This window comes from Odocoileus virginianus, chromosome 10 (assembly GCF_023699985.2).
Source record: "Odocoileus virginianus isolate 20LAN1187 ecotype Illinois chromosome 10, Ovbor_1.2, whole genome shotgun sequence".
Lineage (NCBI taxonomy): Eukaryota > Metazoa > Chordata > Mammalia > Artiodactyla > Cervidae > Odocoileus > Odocoileus virginianus.
This window is the reverse complement of record NC_069683.1, coordinates 4444309-4465426: the sequence shown is the minus strand read 5'-3', so window position 1 is coordinate 4465426 and position 21118 is coordinate 4444309. Positions and strand designations below refer to the sequence as shown.

The 21118-nt window shown below is 38.2% G+C and overlaps 3 protein-coding genes and 1 pseudogene across 3 annotated transcripts; all 4 read right to left on the bottom strand.

Annotated features, from left to right (window-relative positions):
• Window positions 1–1202: 1202 nt before the first annotated feature.
• On the bottom strand, window positions 1203–2168 carry LOC110129689 (olfactory receptor 10AG1-like). Its single transcript, XM_020881170.2, has one exon. It carries the CDS (start codon window positions 2166–2168, stop codon window positions 1203–1205), a length of 966 nt encoding a protein of 321 aa, XP_020736829.2.
• Window positions 2169–9902: 7734 nt separating this feature from the next.
• LOC110129687 (olfactory receptor 5F1-like) lies at window positions 9903–10652 on the bottom strand. Its single transcript, XM_020881169.2, has one exon. The coding sequence runs from the start codon at window positions 10650–10652 to the stop codon at window positions 9903–9905; it is 750 nt and encodes a 249-aa protein (XP_020736828.2).
• Window positions 10653–12939: 2287 nt separating this feature from the next.
• On the bottom strand, window positions 12940–13884 carry LOC139036982 (olfactory receptor 5F1-like). The gene has a single exon (XM_070472831.1). The coding sequence runs from the start codon at window positions 13882–13884 to the stop codon at window positions 12940–12942; it is 945 nt and encodes a 314-aa protein (XP_070328932.1).
• A 4228-nt stretch (window positions 13885–18112) lies between these two features.
• The window catches only part of LOC139037229 (olfactory receptor 10AG1-like), a 6578-nt pseudogene continuing 3572 nt past the window's right edge, over window positions 18113–21118 (bottom strand).

The following is a 21118-nucleotide window of genomic DNA, read 5'->3' as shown; positions in this document are numbered from 1 at the left end:
TACATCACCACTGGAAAAACCATAGCCTTGACTAGACGGACCTTTGTTGGCAAAGTAATGTCTCTGCTTTTTAATATTTTATTTTAGACCAAAGATATTAACTTTGTGAAGGAAATTTTCAGACATCAAAGTACTTAGAAAAATTTACCATATATGAGTATTCCAAAACAACAATTAAAATGCACATTTTAGTATAGAAAGAGATTGAGAAATTTTTAACATCCATGAAAAATATACACTTTAAGGAACATGTAAAGAATGTTGTGTAATTGATTCAAAAACCCTTAAAGTAGCAGATTGCAAGTCTGTTGAGATTGATTCCATCTTTATATCATTTATACATAGCTGTAGCTTCTTTGTATGTGCTCTTTAATTGTCCAGGAGTCTAGAGTGAGCTTTTTAACACAGTGATGAAAAGATTTCCATTGTTAGAGAGGACAAATTCTAATGCCAAAGTGCTATTCATATTTACTAAAATTTCCTTGCCAAAGGTAATCATATAGCTAAACAAAGGGTCAGTCTAGGAAGGAATGACAAAAAAACATGGATATAAGAATAAATGATTTACTGGGGGCCCTTACCATATAGATGTAATGTGTTTTATTAACGACTCCATATTTTTCTATTATATTTATGCACAATATTTATTAAAACTTTCTCAATATGAGCATTGTTTTCCTTTTTTTACTGCTTAGAAAAATAGTGCTGCAATAAACATTACACTCCACATTATTGTTTTTATAAGTACTTCTCATACTTATAGCCTTACATGTTTAGGCTTTTTTCTTTCCTATGAGGAAATCACTTAGTAATGATTCTGTAGCATCTGAGGGTGTTTTATTTATTTAATAGAGTATATAAAAGTAGAGTATAGAAAGGCATAAAAAAAAGGGAAAATGGCATAATTTCAATTATAGCACATCCTGAATATCACACCTTCTTGTTTACTTAGACATCTCTACTTACTAGTTTACAGTAAGGAGAAAACTGATCTTGAAGAGTAAACCATTGCTAAGTAAATGAACACAATTGCCATAAACTTGAGGACATAACTCTATACTAAAAGGAAGTTACAGCATGAGCTGCATTTAAACATTTAGGACAATACTGAACAGCAAATTTCAATTAAGTCTGTGAGCAAATTACATACATAAATGCAGCATAATTTCTGTATTATTTCAAATGTCTCGTAATCCTGATAATTAGGGAAGAAATTTTCTCATTGCCTTTCTGACGTCTTTGTTCCGCAGACTATATATGATAGGATTGAACATTGGAGTCAAAATGGTGTAGAAGAGAGATATCAGCTTGTCTAGTCCTTCATGCTCATTTGATTTAGGCTTTAAGTAGGTGACAGTGGCTGATCCATAGAATAAAAGTACAACGGTGATGTGGGAAGAGCAAGTGGAGAAAGCTTTGGTCCGCCCTGTGTTTGCTGGCAACTTCAGGATGGTGGAGATAATTCTGATATAGAATCCAAGTATCAGCAAAAAGGGAACAGTGACAAACAATATACCGAATATATAGACCACCATCTCATTCACAAAGATGTCTCCACAAGCCAGTTTTAACAATGCCGGAATGTCACAGAAGAAATGATTGATTGTGTTGGAGCCACAGAAAGGCAGAGAGAAAATCTGGCATGTTTGGCCTATTTGGACCGGAGTGCCGCTGAGCCAGGAGGCAAGCACCAGCCCGACGCAGACCTTGGGGTGCATGACCAGGGGATAGTGCAGAGGGTCGCAGATGGCCACACAGCGGTCATAGGCCATCACGGCCAGGAGGAAGCACTCGGTGGCTCCAAGGATGAAGAAGAAGCACATTTGTGTAGCACAAGTGAAAAAAGAAATGGTTCCTCTCTGGGTCCAAAGGTCCATGAGCATCCTGGGAAGAGTGACCGATACATAACAGATTTCTAGGAAGGAAAAATTGCCGAGGAAAAAATACATGGGCGTCTGAAGAGTGGCATCTACTCTGGTTATTAGAATTATGACGCCATTCCCCAACAGGATAGTCACATAGATGACTAAGAATATTCCAAAAAGAAACCATTGAAATTGGGGAATATCAGTGAAACCCAAGAGGACAAATTCCATCATGATAGTGAGATTTGTTTCTGTAATTTTCAAATGATCTTCTCTCTCTAAATTTACATTTCTTGACTGCATTTTCTTTTTGCACAATTGGACTAGGACATGGGCTTTAGTCTTAATCAGGTACTTTCTTACACACTTACTTTCTCAGGTACTTTCTTACACACTTGTGTTCTGTGATTTGGGGAGATTTGATTTGAAGTCAGGAGCTATAAACTCATCTGCAGAAAAAAAATCTTAAATGATTTATAATGTTACATCTACATTCTAATAAAATCCATATGTCTCATCATTTTAATTTAAATTATGGCTAAATGGAGAATGGAGAAAGCAGATAAACTACTATTTATAGTCAAACCGTCAACTAACTATTAATTGTCTGACTTCCATGATTTTTATTCCCCAATCAATCTCATCTATGTCTGGTCTAAAACATCTAACACAATATTCTATTGGCTATTTATGTATCCTTTTTACCCTTAACATTATGTCTAATAACTCATTCTATAAAGATATGGCATAAGGCTCTGCCCTAATTTACTGTTTCATAAATGCTTCTGAATTAACTTAAAAGTAGAAATCATTATTAGAAATGGTTATTTTCTAAAGAGTGAGAAAGTTAAAACTCTTAAGAATGTAAGAGACAAAGCTTTTATATTCAAGTTCATAACGTTCCAAGGATTAGAATTCCAAATTACTGTATTAAAATACATCTCATTGCTTAGAAACACAACTTTTTGACATTTAACCATTTTTAATCCTAGTAATTTTGCTGGAGAAGGAAATAGCAACCCACTCCACTGTTCTTGTCTGGAGAATCTCAGGGACGGAGGAGCCTGGTGGGCTGCCTTGTATGGGGTCGCACAGAGTTGGACATGACAGAAGTAACTTAGCAAGAGCAGCAGTAATTTGGGACATTTAAATACTTTTTTGCCAAAATTAAATGTTCCTAGGGAAAAGAAATATCAATATATATAAAAGTTTCACAAATGTAGTCAGATATTATGTCCAATTCCTTCCCTGTTTGTGGTCTGATTTGATTAACATAAACAATAATAAAAATCAACCAAATAGGTTAAGTTAAATATTATTTTTCAGGAAATTATAATTTGGATGTGAAAAAAAAAAAGCATAAATGCTTCATATATTTCCCTATAGAGGGAAGTGCTCATATGTTCAGATGTGTTCAACTCTTTGCGACCTTGTAGCCTGCCAGGCTCCTCTGTTCATGGGATTCTCCAGGCAAGAATACTGGAGGGGGTTGCCATGCCCTCATGCAAAGGATCTTCCTGACCCAGGGATCGAACCCATGTCTCTTATGTCTCCTGCACTGGCAGGCAGATTGTTTACCACTAGTGCCACTCAGGAAGCTCTATAGAAGGAAATTCACTAATAAAAGGTGATTCTTTCTCATTAAAATTATTTTAGTTGTAATGGCAACATTTACTTTATTGACAATTTAGCAAAATATGTTTGATTAATTTGAATGCAATATAGCATTCTTTGATTACATTTTTCTTAATAGATTATTTCTAGAAATGAATAATATGTTATTATTATGTTAACAATAGACACATTAGAAACATATATTTCAAATGCTTCAAGCACATCATTTAACTTTTTAATGCAGGAAGTAAGAAATTTAGCTTAAATAAGGCTACCTTAAAGAATAAACAGGTGTTCAACCCATCTATACTCATGATTTCAGATGTTTGACATGTGTGTTAGTCGTTCAGTCATGTCAGACTCTTTGTGACACCTTGGAGAGTAGCCTACCTACTCTGAAATTTTCCAGGGAAGAACGCTGGAATGGGTAGTCATTCCCTTTTCCAGGGGATCTTCCCAATCCAGGGATCAAATCTGGGACTCCTGCATTGCAGACAGATTCTTTACTATCTGAGCCACAAGGGAAAGTCCATATTTGTTTGATATTGTTTATTAAATCTTGATCCTGAAATTTAGAAACTATGTTGAATTAAAATAGAATATTAATACAGAATAGTTTATATTTACCTTTTTCAAATTTGTCTGGTTACTTTACTCCTGTTGATGAATTTTTAAATATATTTCAATCTATTACATTGTTTAAGATCTATAAGATTTTTAAACAAGAACTTAACTTGCTTTTATAAAGCAAGGCTTTTTATAGAGGAAATCCTCACTTCTTCCTCAAGGGAATATTTCTTTTCCCTCTATACATCTAAATTGCTAGTTAAATGCAAATTGCTAGTTAAATGCTCATGTTGGCAATTAAGTTGCTGTGTTTTTGCAAACAATTCTTCCATGGCAGACCAAACTTTCCTTCAGGTCTCCCACAGAATATAATTTCATGCCTTCTCCATTTTCTAAATGCAGTCAGTGGACAAAGATGTCCTAGAAGAAGAAACACTTTGAATGGTCCAACAGTATCTGTAGGAAAATGTTCAAATTCTTTATCAACTGGTTTCTTACCTGTGTTATTTTATTCTCTATAATTCCTCTGGATAGTCTTTTTTCGAAAACCAAACATCATTATCATCTGAACATTCTCTACTTATTCTCACCTTTAAGTGAAACTAAGATTATTTTATTCAAAGTATGATTATCTCTCAGACACCCTGGGAATCCCTGAATAGACACATACAGCTCATTAATGACATCTATAAACAAAGATTAAGAACAACTATATCATTTGAAGTTTTTTTTTTTTAATATGGATCATTTTTAAAGTCTTTATTAAATGTGTTTCAATATTGCTTCTGTTTCATGTTTTTTGGTTTTTTGACCAGGAATTGAACCCGCGTCCCCTGCACTTGAAGGTGAAGTCTTAACCACTGGACTGCCAGGGAAGTCCCAAGAACAACCATTGCTTATAACATTTTCTAAATTAAAAACTCCTCTTTCTTTTTGAACATTTAGTAGTTTACACTTCTCTTGTTCAACCCACATGCATGTATTTTGTGGAGAGAAGCACTTTAAGCATGAATCTAATATTTACAGACTAAGCTTTGCTATTGTCCCTGTAACAGAGTTATTTTCCACGCCTGAGTTTCTGCTCATCTACACTGTATTAGGAGACTATTTCTTCGAATTTTGAGTCTCAGCATTTTTCCTTAGTCTGGAGGTTTTACTCCCTTGCAGTTATTTTACCATACTTCTCTTAGGGGAAGTTGGGTAATTTCAAATAGTCCCTAACACAGGCGTCTACCGGCTGGATCCCACTTTCTCTGCCAAAAATGTAGGATTCGACTCTAAAGGAATGTAAGAGTCGACACGACTGAGCGACTTCACTTTCACTTTTCACTTTCGTGCATGGGAGAAGGAAATGGCAACCCACTCCAGTGTTCTTGCCTGGAGAATCCCAGGGACGGGGGAGCCTGGTGGGCTGCTGTCTATTGGGGTCGCGACTAAGGCGACTTAGCAGCGGCAGCAAAACAATAAAGACTGTGTTTTCTGACTCTAAATCATGTGCCCCTACCATCCCCACAGGTTTTAGGGCAGGCACTTACCACGCAGCATGTGCCAGCAGGAACCTCACGACTGTGTTATACACAGAATTTGGACCAGGAACCCTGGGACTCAAACCACGTTATTCCTGGAAAAGGATCCCTAAACGCCCAGTGTGCACACAGTGAGAAACTGATGGTCATGACTAGGCTCCGACATGAGCTCCCTGTAGCCAGAAAAGGAAGATGCGTCTTCTATCCCGCCCCCCTCGCCCCGAGTACACACACACAACACTCACCGCTGGGAGGAATTCTTACAAAAACCTCCTTGCTGAAGCTTGAAAATATTCTTATTACCAACAAAAGCTGTATCTGTTTATGGAACTTTATGGATGAAGCAGGGAAATGAGATAAACTACATATGGTACACGCAAATGTCTGATATATTTTTCCCATCTTACTGCTGCTTAAAAAATGCTTTCCTGTTTCAAAAGTGTTCTTTAGAGCTGTCTTTGCTTCTGATTTTGACAGATTTGCTTTATACTCAGAACATACTCTCTGGTAGCTCAGACGGTAAAGCGTCTGCCTGCAATGCGGGAGACCGGGGGTTGATCCCTGGGTCGGGAAGATCCCCTGGAGAAGGAAATGTCAACCCACTCCAGTACTCGTGCCTGGAAAATCCCATGGACAGAGGAGCCTTGTAGGGTACAGTCCACGGGGTCACAGAGTCGGACGCCACTGAGCGACTTCACTTCAGAACATACTCTAAGTGGCGCTGGTGCTAAAGATTCCACCTGCCAATGCAGGAGACATAGGAGACACAGGGTTCAATCCCTGGGTTGGGAAGATCCCCTGGAGGAGGGCATGGAAACCCACTCCAGCTTTCTTGCCTGGGAAATCTCTGATGTAGGAGCCTGGCCAGCTATAATCCATAGGGTGGCAAAGAATCCGATGCTACTGAAACAATTCAGGCCCCCTACACACACACCCATGCTGAACATACTTGCATGATGACCTCTTTAATATCTAACATATATACATTTTTGTTATACCTCGCTTCCCTGGTGATTCAGATGGTAAAACATCTGACTACAATGCGGGGAACCGGGTTTGATCCTTGGGTCTGGAAGATCCCCTGGAGGAGGAAATGGCAACCCACTCCAGTACTCTTGCCTGGGAAATTCCATGTACTGAGGAGCCTGGTGGGCTACATTCCTGTCATTGCTGAGAACTAAAATCTGTATTCTTTGTTAATATGCATTTTTGTTGCTGATTCATGTGCATGGCATTCTCATTGCTTCTGTTGGGGGAAACACACTGACTGAAACTCCCCACCCTGGCTAGAAATCTTAGTACATATTCGCATGAATTACTTTACCACAGGAAGTCCTGGTAAGGAACTAACAAGACACCATCAACAATCTGGGAAAAGTCAGATTTTCCACAATCTGGGGAAAGTCAAATGGAGACTCCATGTGTTCTACCACGTTCCAGAAGCATTCTCGTTGACATCCACCTTGGCTGAACAATGCGTGCACCACCAGGAAGGATCCCGAGTCAGAATGACCAGCCAAGGACAACCTGGCAATCAATTCCATCAGCATAAAACCCTATATCGTGAGTCATGAGGCAGAGCAGTCCTCCTGGGTTCCCTCACCATTCTGGCCTCTGCCTGGGCATTCCTTCCCAATAAAGTCTCTTACTTTGTCAGCAAGTGCGTCTCCTTGGACAATTCATTTCTGAGTGTTAGATGAGAGTACCCTTTTGAGCTCTGGAAGGGGTTCCCGTTCCTGCAACTTTCCTGCTCCTTCCTCCTGACTTGACCACAGAAACCCAAGGCCATAAAGTCAGCAAAGCGAGAATTATCAAAGGAGGAGCATTTTGACCAGGACCAGGGGACCAAAATAAATGGCTGAAGAAAATATCATGGAAACAACTGGCCTCAAGAAAACAATCAACCATATGTGACAATTATTGTTCAGACACAGTCATGTCTGACTCTTTGCGACCCCATGGGCTGCAGCACATCAGGCGTCCCTGTCCTTCACTGTTGCCCTGAGTTTACTCAGACTCATGACAGCTGAGTGATGCCATCCAACCATCTCATCCTCTGTCACCCCTCCTCTTCCTGCCCTCAATCTTTCCCAGCATCAAGGTCTTTTATAATGAGTTGACTCTTCACATCAGGCTGAGTATTGGAGCTTCAGCTTCAGCATCAGTCCTTCCAGGGACTATTCAGGGTCAGCTGCTTTCTGAACAAAGTCATTTTCCTTGCCTCAACACCTGTCTCTCAGATTCATTCATTGGCCTGTCATGTGGAGAGCAGGGCGAACTTGGGCTCGGTGACAAGAGGACATCTCCTAGAATTCCGCTGCTCCCTATTTTGGCTGCAAACCCGCACATGACGCCAGAAGCCAAGGAAGCCACCGGTGGGGACGTCAAAGCCATCTGCCCCGGAGGGACTGTCTGCAGCGAGGCTTCCCCTGAAGTAGGATGCCTATGTGTTTATCACTCGGCCGCATCCGACTCTGCGCAAATTTCTGCTCGAGAGCACTCGGATCTCAGAGATGCAGGCGTTTCCTATCTCTATCAGAGCTTAGCCCAGTTAGCGCAGATGCACTCCTTTTTCCTGCTCTCCCTCTGCATAAATTATCTAAGAACATTCCTCACACTCATCTCCCACATTCCACATGGCCATTGCACTAACATGCGAATGCACCCACCTGGCCACAGGTGATTGAGTCCACAGTGCCTGCTATACAAAGATGGTTCAACCAATCTATTTATTGCAGCCGTTCAAATAAGAACCAAGAGAAAGTATTTATCTCTCTTTGTCTATAGTTGTATTTTTTTTTAGACTGGGAATTCTTTTCCATATCTTCCTCAGTATTGACTGGAGAAAATTTAAAGTCAGACACCAGGGAGATAGAGGACAATCAAACAGATGTATAAAAAGTATGTATGCATTTTTCATCTTTGTTTTCCTTTACCCATGAGTTAATGACTGACACACACAAAGCAACCATGACTAATAAATTATATTTTTTCATCTTATTTGTTTTATAACAAAGGGAAACATGATAATACAATTTCAGGAGATTTAACACTTTGAGCCCAATTCACAAATTTAGAGTATTTGACATAGCAATGTGTCTACAGAAGGGCTAGTATCACAAAGTTTAAAGAGAACACTAATATAAGTACACATCAATTTCCAAACCAAGGCAGTAAATTATATCTCAGTTTAGCAAAAAATGACCACATTTCTGTTTTCTGGTGTCGCACTTTCCATTTAACATACATCCCATATAGTTTCAATAAAGCTATTTGTTTTAAAATTATTTCTATAAGGCTACAGATTGGCAATAGAGCTATCTAAATGCAATAAGTTATATATTTGCAACCTATTCCAGTATTCTTGCCTGAAGAATCCCTCGGAAAAAGGAGTCTGGTGGGCTACAGAGTGTGGGGTATCAAAGAATTGAATGCAACTAAGCAACTAACATTACCATTACTACTACGTATTTGCAGTAAAGTTATGTGCACATTAACCAATACAGTTTACATATTTTCACATAAAATCAGCTATTTTATATTGGAGTTTTTATTCTTCTACACTTAGCCATTTGCATTTTACCTTCTTGACATTATACTGTTTATTTTCCTTTGAAATGTGATTAGCTGAGTATGTGTGCATGTGTCTTTGTGTTTCTGCAGTAATAGCATCTGGAACAGAGTAAGTGAGAGAAGGCTAGGGAACTTGTGAGAAGAAAACAGAAATAGAAGAAAAACTACCATAAATTTGTGCATTCAAATCAGACAGCAGTTTTGTAAACAGCACTCTTTTACACCAATTCATATTTTTTTTCTTTAACAGATATGTGTATTTTTCCAGGGATAAAGGAAATGATAGTTGGCATGTTTAATGTTGCTATTAAAAGGATATTCCTGAATTTAGACTTAAGCAACTCTGCAGGAAATAATTCCATAAATAAAACTGGAATCTATTTTAAAGTTTAAAAAGTTTGATACATGTTGTATATAACACTCATTACAAATTATAAACTGTGAAAAAATATGCATCAGGAAAAAATAAATTGACACACTGCAAATACTCTACATGGCTAGTTTCATGTGATATTGTCACTTCTGACTCTAATCACTGAATTGCTTATTTCCATAACCCAAATTTCTTTACAAGTTATCCCTATTTCTGAGAACCCAAAGGAAATATTAAATGATTAGATGACACTTCCATAGTTTTATATATAGCTTCAAAAACTTTGCTTATATCTAATTGGATACATGTATGTGAATATGAATGGACTTAATTAATTAGAAAATACTCTAATGAGAAACTAACTTACATCAAGCTTTTCAAATTTCAATGTACTCTATTTAATGCAGAAAATTCACGAAACAATCCCATAAATGAAGGGACCCTTTTCCTAGTAATCACATTCCATAAAGCCTTCTTCACTTCACTGTTCCGGAGGCTGTAGATCAGAGGATTCAACATGGGGATCACCACAGTGTAGAACACGGAAGCCACTTTGTCCTGAGTGAGGGAGTAGCTTGAGGAAGGTCTGAGATAAGTGTAGGCGGAGGTGGAATAGAAGAGGATGACGGCTGTCAGGTGAGACGCACACGTGGAGAACGCTTTGCGCCTCCCCGCCCCTGCGTGCACGCGGAAGATGGAGAAGAGAATGTAGCAGTAGGAGGTGAGGGTCACCAGCAGAGTCCCAACCATATTCACACCAGCGAATGTGGACAAGATGCTTTCATGCAGGCGTGTGTCAGAACAGGAGAGCTTAAAAATTGGAGGAGTGTCACAGAAGAAGTGATGGATGGTGCTGGAACAGCAGAATGGCAAGCTGCTCACATAACCTGTGTGAACCATGGAGTTCAACAGACCGGCTGTAAAAGCCCCTGCGGCCATTTTCAGGCAGACCGTCCTGGACATGATCAAGGAGTAGAGGAGAGGGTTGCATATGGCCACATAGCGGTTACAGGCCATTAACCCAAAAAGGATGCATTCAATTGTGGCCAAGGCCATAAAGAAGTACATCTGCAGGAAGCAGCCAGCAAAGGAGATGGTTTTCTTCTCTGATAAAAAAACAATACCATTCACCATTGCAACAAAAAGAATAAAATACTTAGGAGTATATCTACCTAAAGAAACAAAAGACCTATACATAGAAAACTATAAATCACTGATGAAAGAAATCAAAGAGGACACCAACAGATGGAGAAATATACTGTGTTCATGGATTGGAAGAATCAATATTGTCAAAATGGCTATACTACCCAAAGCAATCTATAGATTCAATGCAATCCCTATCAAACTACCAACGGTATTTTTCACAAAACTAGAACAAATAATTTCACAATTTGTATGGAAATACAAAAAACCTCGAATAGCCAAAGTAATCCTGAGAAAGAAGAATGGAACTGGAGGAATCAATCTGCCTGACTTCAGACTATACTACAAAGTCACAGTCATCAAGACAGTATGGTACTGGCACAAAGACAGAAATATAGATCAATGGAACAGAATAGAAAGCCCAGAGATAAATCCACGAACCTATGGACACCTTATCTTTGACAAAGGAGGCAAGGATATACAATGGAAAAAAGACAACCTCTTTAACAAGTGGTGCTGGGAAAACTGGTCAACCACCTGTAAAAGAATGAAACTAGAACACTTTCTAACACCATACACAAAAATAAACTCAAAATGGATTAAAGATCTAAATGTAAGACCAGAAACTATAAACCTCCTAGAGGAGAACATAGGCAAAACACTCTCCGACATAAATCACAGCAGGATCCTCTATGACCCACATCCCAGAATTTTAGAAATAAAAGCAAAAATAAAAAAATGGGACCTAATGAAACTTAAAAGCTTTTGCACAACAAAGGAAAGTATAAGCAAGGTGAAAAGACAGCCCTCAGATTGGGAGAAAATAATAGCAAACGAAGCAACAGACAAAGGATTAATCTCAAAAATATACAAGCAACTCCTGCAGCTCAACTCCAGGAAAATAAATGACCCAATCCAAAAATGGGCCAAAGAACTCAACAGACATTTCTCCAAGGAAGACATACAGATGGCTAACAAACACATGAAAAGATGCTCAACATCACTCATTATCAGAGAAATGCAAATCAAAACCACAATGAGGTACCATTATACACCAGTCAGGATGGCTGCTATCCAAAAGTCTACAAGCAATAAATGCTGGAGAGGGTGTGGAGAAAAGGGAACCCTCTTACACTGTTGGTGGGAATGCAAATTAGTACAGCCACTATGGAAAACAGTGTGGAGATTTCTTAAAAAGCTGGAAATAGAACTGCCATATGGCCCAGCAATCCCACTTCTGGGCATACACACCGAGGAAACCAGATCTGAAAGAGACACGTGCACCCCAATGTTCATCGCAGCACTGTTTATAATAGCCAGGACATGGAAGCAACCCAGATGCCCATCAGCAGACGAATGGATGAGGAAGCTGTGGTACATATACACCATGGAATATTACTCAGCCATTAAAAAGAATTCATTTGAATCAGTTCTAATGAGATGGATGAAACTGGAGCCCATTATACAGAGCGAAATAAGCCAGAAAGATAAAGATCATTACAGTATACTAACACATATATATGGACTTTAGAAAGATGGTAACAATAACCCTATATGCAAAACAGAAAAAGAGACTCAGATGTATAGAACAGACTTGTGGACTCTGGGAGAAGGCGAGGGTGGGATGTTTCAAGAGAACAGCATTGAAACATGTATATTATCTAGGGTGAAACAGATCACCAGCCCAGGTTGGGTGCATAAGACAAGTGCTTGGGCCTGGTGCACTGGGAAGACCCAGAGGGATCGGGTGGAGAGGGAGGTGGGAGGGGGGACTGGGATGGGGAATACATGTAAATTCATGGCTAATTCATTTCAATGTATGACAAAAACTACTGTAATGATGTAAAGTAATTAGCCTCCAACTAATAAAAATAAATGGAAAAAAAAAGAAAGCATTTTTGCACATGCAATATATACAATCCTTTACAAATCATAAATTTGGAAAAAATACAGTAAAAAAGCAGACAATTACAAATATAATACACAACTAGATTCATGTGACATTGCAAAAGTTATCTCCATATACTTGACCATTTATTTCTATAACCAAGACAGCTTTATGAATAAATCACATTTTAGAGACCTATAGGAAAACATACATTGATTAGAAAAAAAGTTTCATGATCTTACATAAGTTTGATGAGTTATATCTAACAGGACTCGTGTCCATGAACATTACCAGAACATGATTATACAGATTAAATTTTAATGAAGATAAGCTTGATCCAGTTTCTGAAAGTTAAACTATATACTCTATTTAGTTCAGAAAATTAATCAATCACAGAAATGAAGGAATCCTTTTCCTAGTAATCACATTCCATAAAGCCTTCTTCACTTCACTGTTCCGGAGGCTGTAGATCAGAGGATTCAACATGGGGATCACCACAGTGTAGAACACGGAAGCCACTTTGTCCTGAGTCAGGGAGTAGCTGGAAGTAGGTCTGAGATAAGTGTAGATGGAGGTGGAATAGAAGAGGATGACGGCTGTCAGGTGAGACGCACACGTGGAGAACGCTTTGCGCCTCCCCGCCCCTGCGTGCACGCGGAAGATGGAGAAGAGAATGCAGCAGTAGGAGGTGAGAATCACCAGCAGACTTCCAACGATACTCACACCAGCAAAAGTAGACACGATACTTTCATACAGGTGTGTGTCAGAACATGAGAGCTTAAAAAGTGGGGGGCTGTCACAGAAGAAGTGATGAATGATGTTGGAACTGCAGAAAGGAAAGCTGCTTATACAACCTGTGTGAACCATGGAGTTCACCAGACCGGCTGTAAAAGCCCCTGCGGCCATTTTCAGGCAGACCGTCCTGGACATGATCAAGGCGTAAAGGAGAGGGTTGCATATGGCCACATAGCGGTCATAGGCCATTAACCCAAAAAGGATGCATTCAGTTGTGGCCAAGGCTATAAAGAAATACATCTGCAGAAAGCAGCCAGCAAAGGAGATGGACTTCTTCTCTGATAATAAATCTACCAGCATCTTTGGAGTGATGGTGGATGAATAACAAACATCTACAAAGGACAGGTTAGCCAGGAAGAAATACATGGGTATGTGAAGTCGGGAATCAGCTCTGATTAAGAGAATCATTCCAACATTCCCCACAACTGTAAGTGTATAAATCACAGAAAAAAGGCAAAATAGGGTAATCTGTAACTCCAATGAGTCTGCCAAACCCAACAGGATGAACTCAGTGAGCAAAGTATAATTTTTTCTGGCCATTTATTACAGACATTTTATGCTTAAACTTGAATTCACTCTAAATATTTTCCTCTCAAAAGGTCACAGGAAGTAGTAGGCCTAATAAAATTAGTCACACATGAAAAAAAATCTAGGATAACAGAGCATAATGTATAGAAAAAGTGAAGCAAGAAGAAAATTAGTGAAAAAATCAATAAGCATTGTTCTTAGTTGCTCAGTCATGTCCCAGTCTTTGTGACCCCATGGACTGTAGCCCACCAGGCTCCTCTGTTCATGGGATTTTCACAAGCAAAAATACTGGAGTGGGTTGCCATTTCCTTCTCCAAGAACAAGCATTGGAATTTACTAAACAATTCTCCATGTTAAAATACACCTGGGTTGAAGGATTCTCAAATTATTGGGCTAAGTACACCTATTTCACTTCAATTTCTGCAAATGCAATATATGTATTCTATACTTTCTCTTCTAGCCTACGTCCAAAATGCAAAGCACCAAACTATTCTAGCTGAAGTCTCTCCCATTGTCTGAACAGGTATGTGAGTTTAAATCAATGCAATTTTTTTCTCCTCAGGACCACTTTGTATATTCTGCAACTCTAAAATCTATGTAAAGTAATTAACCTCCAATTAAAATAAATAAATTTTTAAAAATCTGTGCATCAACACTTGAAAATCACTTCCCTATTCCCCATGCAGTAAAAAAAGTCCATTTCAAATAATCACCATTTTGACATTTACCATATTCATAAACATGATTTTGTCATGTTTTAAATTAAACCAAACAACTATTTCATTACCAAGCACCTACCCAATTAATGCCATGCATTAATATTAGCACACACTGTACCTGACCCATCAGTCAATGGCAGCGTCAAGTACTTAACAGCATCCTTCCCATTGCTAACTTGTCTACTTTATTGTTTTCTTTTTTTATTAGAAAGCCAAATAACTCAGTTGAGGCACAAAAGTGAAATGAAGATTTTCATTTTCTAAATGAAATGAAAAGCAGAGAAATTTGGAATTACCTCTTCGTAAAAATCTGAGACACTCAGCATATACACATTGCTGCCTTCTATTTTGTCTTCCTTGAAGAGGGTTGGGTAACCATGAGGATGGGATTACAGGTTTTGATTGTGGCATCAGTCCTCTAAAGGCATAAACTCTAATCTCAGAGGTAGTTAAAATAAGATCACATGCAGTTAGATGCAGTCAAACAGGATGTGGATCCTGCATCCTCATGTGATTATTGATCTCTTTGTTACCTTAATGTTTCCCCAATGTTTAAAAAATATTAATTTTAATTGGCTGTTTAATTGCATCCTTGTAGCTTTAGCATATTCCAAAAGGGTGCAGAGCCCACTACCAAGTTATTATTTTTTCTTTTCTGTTTATGTGTGTTCATGTGTGTGTTCACCCCTCCCCTTGTTTCAGTGAGTTTAACCTTTGTTCCAACTCAGTAACTGAGTGAAATAAATAAGAAAATGACACTCACTTCAACCCTTTTTAAAAACCCTTTTAAATACTCTACTCTGATTAAATAAGACAATATATTAAAAAAAACATACTTTAAAGATTCTGTAATTGCATTTGTTTGTTGAAATTGTCTGTGATTCTGATCTTACAAAGAATTTAAACTACAAATATTCCACACCAAAAACACAAATCACAAAGAGAAATGGATCACACTGTGTGTCCATATGAAGAGAGTCTGTTTGCATAGAGAAATAAATAAATCATGGCAACATATTCTTAGCTCAATCTCCAAGGTAGTAGAAATAAAAATTGAAATAAATAAATAGGATCTAGTGAAACATATAAGCTTTTGCCACCATACAAAACCATGAGCAAAATGCAAAGACAACTTAGGACTGGGTAAAAACTTTTGCAAACCATGCAAATGACAAGGGCTTAATTCCCAAAGTATACAAAGAGCCCATATAACCCAATAACAACAACACAGCAAAACAGCAAAAAATCCAAGAAAAAATTGACAGGACCTGAATACATTTTTACAAAGAAAACATACAGATGGCCAACAGGCACGTGAAAAGATGCTCAACAACAGGAGTTATTAGTGAAATGTAAATCAAAACTACAATAAGGTGTCACCTCACACCAGTCAAAATAGCCACCATTAAAAAACAAACAAAAAAGATCTACAAATCATAGATGCTCGAGAGCTGATGGAGAAAAGGGGCTCTTAGTGCAATGCTGGTAGGAATGCAGACTGGTGCAGCCACTGTGGGAAACTTATTGAAGTCCCTTGAAAATCAAAAATAGAATTACCATATGATCCAGTGATCACAATCCTGGGTATCTATCTAATAAAACTATAATTTGAAAATATATATACTCCCTTATGTTCATAGTAGTACTATTTACAATTGCTAAGGCATGAAAGCAATCTTAATGTCTGTTGACAGATGAATGGATAAAAATATTGTACATATATACAATGGAATATTAGCCACAAAAAAGAATAAAATAATACCATTCACAGCAACATGGATTGACCTAGAGATTATCATATTAAATGAAGCAAGTCAGAAAGAGAAAGGCAAATATCCAAATATGGTATGATATCATTTATACATGGAATCTAAAAAAATGATACTAATGAACTTATTTACAAAACAGAGAGACTCACAAACATAGAAAACAAATTTATAGTTACCAAAGGAAAAAAAGTGTAGGGGGAACAAATTTGGAGTTAGGATTAGCAGATACAAACTATTATTTACAAAATAGATGACCAGCAAGGTCAGAGTATGTGTGTGAGTGTGTGCCCTCACATGCATGTGTATATATACACACAAGGAGCTGTATTTAATATCCTATGCTGTTGTCCAGTCACTCAGCTGTGTCTGACTCTGTGACCCATGAACTGCAGCATGCTGGGTTTCCCCCATCCTTTACTATCTCCCAGAGTTTGTTTAAACTCAAGTCCAATGAGTCCATGATGCCATCCAACCATCTCATCCCCTCTTGCCCCCTTCTCCTCCTAAACTCGATCACTCCCAGCATCAGGGTCTTTTCCAATGAGTTGTCTCTTCCCATCAGGTGGCCAAAGTATTGTGGCTTCAGCTTCATCATCAGTTCTTTCAGTGAATATTCAGCATTCACTTCCTTTAGAATTGACTGGTTTGCTCTCTTTGCATGCCAAAAGACTGCCAAGAGTCTTCTTGAACACAATTAGAGGGCATCAGTTCTTCAGCACCTAGCCTTCTTTATGGTCCAACTCTCCCATCCATACATGACTACTGGAAAAACCATAACTTTGACTATATGGACCTTTATCAGCAGAGTGATGTCTTTGCTTTCTAATACTTTGTCTAGGTTTTCCATAGCTTTCTTTCCAAGGAGCAAGCATCTTTTAAAATCATGGTTTCAGTCACCATCTCCTTGAGGAAAGTAAGGATATCTCAAAGCAAATAATAATAATAGACAGAATGTTAAAAGGCATATTCAGAGCAAATCACCCAGTTAAAAATAAGAGTTTTGAGCCGGAATAAGTATTCAAAACCAGAGAATCAAATTTGGGAAGGCTTTCTTTGCATGTTATGTTGAAGGAAATCTCTGCAGGAGTGATCTTGTATCCAGGAAGTCGGCGAGTCAGCCATGGCTGGAAAATCTCTCTTTGCCACCCTTTATCAATCAGAATAATGGTTCTCCTAAAAACTATATTCTTCTCATGCAGGTAGTATGTTCTGACATGAAAACTGTCCAGAAACCAGTGTCTGAAGATGCCCTACCAGCATATATGGAAACTTGGAAAGCCTTTCTCGAATTAAATGCAACAAATGATCTCTGCTTCTTCCCACTGTTCTCTACAGTCGGCAGAGGTACAACTGCTAATGAGTTAACATTTCGTGTCTTGAATATGATGCCTCAAGTATAATTGTTTCCCAAACACTCATCTTCTAGTGGAACCATCAATACCAGGCCTGCTACACCATGCTTTTAGTCTTTTCATCTGATAAAGCTAATTTGATGCCTATTAGTTTTCAGGCTACACATGGGGACTAGAGAAAGAAAGTTGAATAATCTCATTGGAAAGAGAAAACATAGGCAATGTTCTGCAAAATTAAGAAGCAACAACAGTTCACAAGATCCATTAATGAATGCTATGTGTTATATCAAACATTTCAATACCCTGAATAGAGTCTGAGATTATTTTTCTATTTAAAATAACATCAGAGTTTATGTGATATAAAAATAACAGATCATTTACCTATAATATGAAGTCACAGCTAATAGGAAAACAACAGAAATTGAGTGGAGACTGTAATGAATAAGAAACCAATTTTATGAATTAATATTTTTAAATCACAGTCCAATTTTAGTAGGAATTTTCTCAAAGCCACCGTAACATCTTTGTTTCTCAGACAATATACCATAGGGTTAAACATTGGTGTGGCAATAGTGTAAAAAAGAGAGAGAAATTTGTCCTTTCCTATCAAATGACTGGACTTTGGTCTTAAATATGTAATGAGACTTTATCCAAAGAATAAAGTCACAACCATGAGATGGGAAGAGCAGGTGGAGAAGGCCTTGGCTTGCCCAGTGGCTGAAGGCAGCTTCAAGATGGTCTCAATTATTCTCACATAAGATCCAAGAATCAACATAAAGGAATAGTGACAACTAGAACAGCGACCACATAAACCAATATCTCAATCATATAATTGTCCCCACAGGCAAGGTTAAGCACTGGATGTACATCACAGAAGAAGTGATTCAGCTGGTTAGAGCCACAGAAGGGTAGAGAGATCTGGCAAGTAAATCCTATGCATGTAGTAATTCCACTGACCCAACAGCCAGCGGCCAGTTGGACACACAGCCTACTGTTCATGAGGAGAGAGTACAGCTGTGGGTTGCAAATGGCGACATACCTGTCACAAGCCATGGAGGTCAGAAGAAGGCACTCAGTGACCCCAAACACCAGAAGGAAATACATCTGAGAAGCACAGGCTAGAGAGGATATATTTCTAATTTGTCTACTGAGATCTGTCAATAACCCAGGGACAGTGACTGATACATAGCATATTTCTAAGGAAGAAAAATTCCCTAGGAAAAAATACATGGGAGTCTGGAGGGAAGGATCCATCTTGGTTATTATGATAATGAGACTATTTCCCATCAGAATAATCCTATACATGATTAAAAGCATCCCAGAAAGAAATCCTTGAAGGTCAGAAATATCAGAGAAGCCAAGCAAGATGAACTCCACCAATGTAGTCTGTTTCCACTCTGGTGGATTTTGTCCCTCTGGATTCCATCTGTGAATAAAAGACCCAATCAAAAAGTGGGCCAAAGAACTAAGCAGACATTTCTCCAAAGAAGACATATAGATGGCTAACAAATACATGAAAAGATGCTCAACATCACTCATTATCAGAGAAATGCAAATCAAAACCACAGTGAGGTACCATTTCATGCCAGTCAGAATGGCTGCTATCCAAAAGCCTACAAGCAATAAATGCTGGAGAGGGTGTGGAGAAAAGGAAATCCTCTTACACTGTTGGTGGGAATGCAAACTAGTACAGTCACTATGGAGAGCAGTGTGGAGACTCCTTAAAAAACTGGAAATAGAACTGCCATATGACCCAGCAATCCCACTCCTGGGCATACACACTGAGGAAACCAGAATTGAAAGAGACACGCGTACCCCAATGTTCATCGCAGCACTGTTTACAATAGCCAGGACATGGAAGCAACCTAGATGCCCATCAGCAGATGAATGGATAAGAAAGCTGTGGTACATATACACCATGGAATATTACTCAGCCATTAAAAAGAATACATTTGAATCAGTTCTAATGAGGTGAATGAAACTGGAGCCCATTATACAGTGTGAAGTAAGCCAGAAAGAAAAACACTAATATGGTATACTCATGCATATATATGGAATTTAAAAAGATGGTAATGATAACCCTGTATGCAAGATAACAAAAGAAACGCAGATGTATTAAATAGTCATTTGGACTCTGTTGGAGAGGGTGAGGGTGGAATGATACGGGAGCATGGCATTGAAACATGTAAATTATCATATGTGAAACGAATCACCAGTCCAGGTTTGATGCATGAGACAGGATGCTCTGGGCTGGTGCACTGGGATGACCCAGAGGGAAGGGATGGGGAGGGAGGTGGGAGGGGAGTTCAGAATGGGGAACACAGGAACACCCGTGGAGGATTCAAGTCAATGTATGGAAAACCAATAAAGTGTTGTACAGTAAAATAAATAACTAAATAAATGTTTAAAGTCACTCAGATGCACTGTGTCCAGCAGCAAAACCGGACAAAATAATTCGATGATTTCAAATCAATTCACATGATAGCTACCCATTTTTTTTTTTGTACTTTTGTTAATACATCAAATCCAGCATCCGAAAATACCACAATGTAAAAATAAAAAATAATCTTAGACTCTTTCTTTTGACTCACATTAAAGATTATGAGTTTATGAGTAACAGTAAAACAGACAACAACAAAAACAAAAAATATGTTGTGTAGCCTATTTTCAGGATAAGAATTGCTCTAGGTAACGGAGGGCACTTTCTTCTGAAAAAATGCTTCTCTTTCCTGATCAGCTTGGTTTCTATTAGCTTTTGATTTGTATTTTTCTGCCTTGAGCTTCTTAATTTTCAATTTTTGTATGTGTTTGTTTTCATGTTTTCTTTGCTGTTTCTCTTGTGAGCTGATCTCAGATAACGAAAGGTCAGTGTGATCAGTAAGGCTCCACCGCCGGGCCCAGCTCAGCAACACCCTCCCCCTCCACCACCATTCTCCAGACCACTCTGAAAGAGAGGCTTAAACTTCCATCAGAAAAATAATATGTTCTTCTCATCATCATGCAAATTCCGTGTGATATACCACAGAAGTTTATAGTACAAATAAAACATCATAGCAAGTCATATGTTCACATGAAGTTTAGAATATGAAATAAATAAGGATTTGATGTAATGTGTCCTCAACCTCATTATGGCCCTTAACAACCTTAACAACTCTACTTATATTTTACATGTTAGACCTTGAAAGGTAATTAGATAATTTTGAGGTCCTTAGCAGTAATTAAATAAGAAAAAGGGAAAAAATGGGTAAAGAAATTTGATCATAACAGTCACAGATCTGACAACAGACAAATGCAAAGTCAGCTTTTGCATATGTTTCTACCTCCAGATATATATGTATATATATACATATATATATGAATATGCATGTATACTTATGAAACTACATAGATATTATGAATATGCAAA

What these genes read in the sequence shown, in the direction of transcription:
- LOC110129689 (XM_020881170.2), bottom strand. Translation starts at nt 2,168, where the DNA reads ATGCAGTCAAGAAATGTAAATTTAGAGAGAGAAGATCATTTGAAAATT.
- LOC110129687 (XM_020881169.2), bottom strand. Translation starts at nt 10,652, where the DNA reads ATGGTGAATGGTATTGTTTTTTTATCAGAGAAGAAAACCATCTCCTTT.
- LOC139036982 (XM_070472831.1), bottom strand. Translation starts at nt 13,884, where the DNA reads ATGGCCAGAAAAAATTATACTTTGCTCACTGAGTTCATCCTGTTGGGT.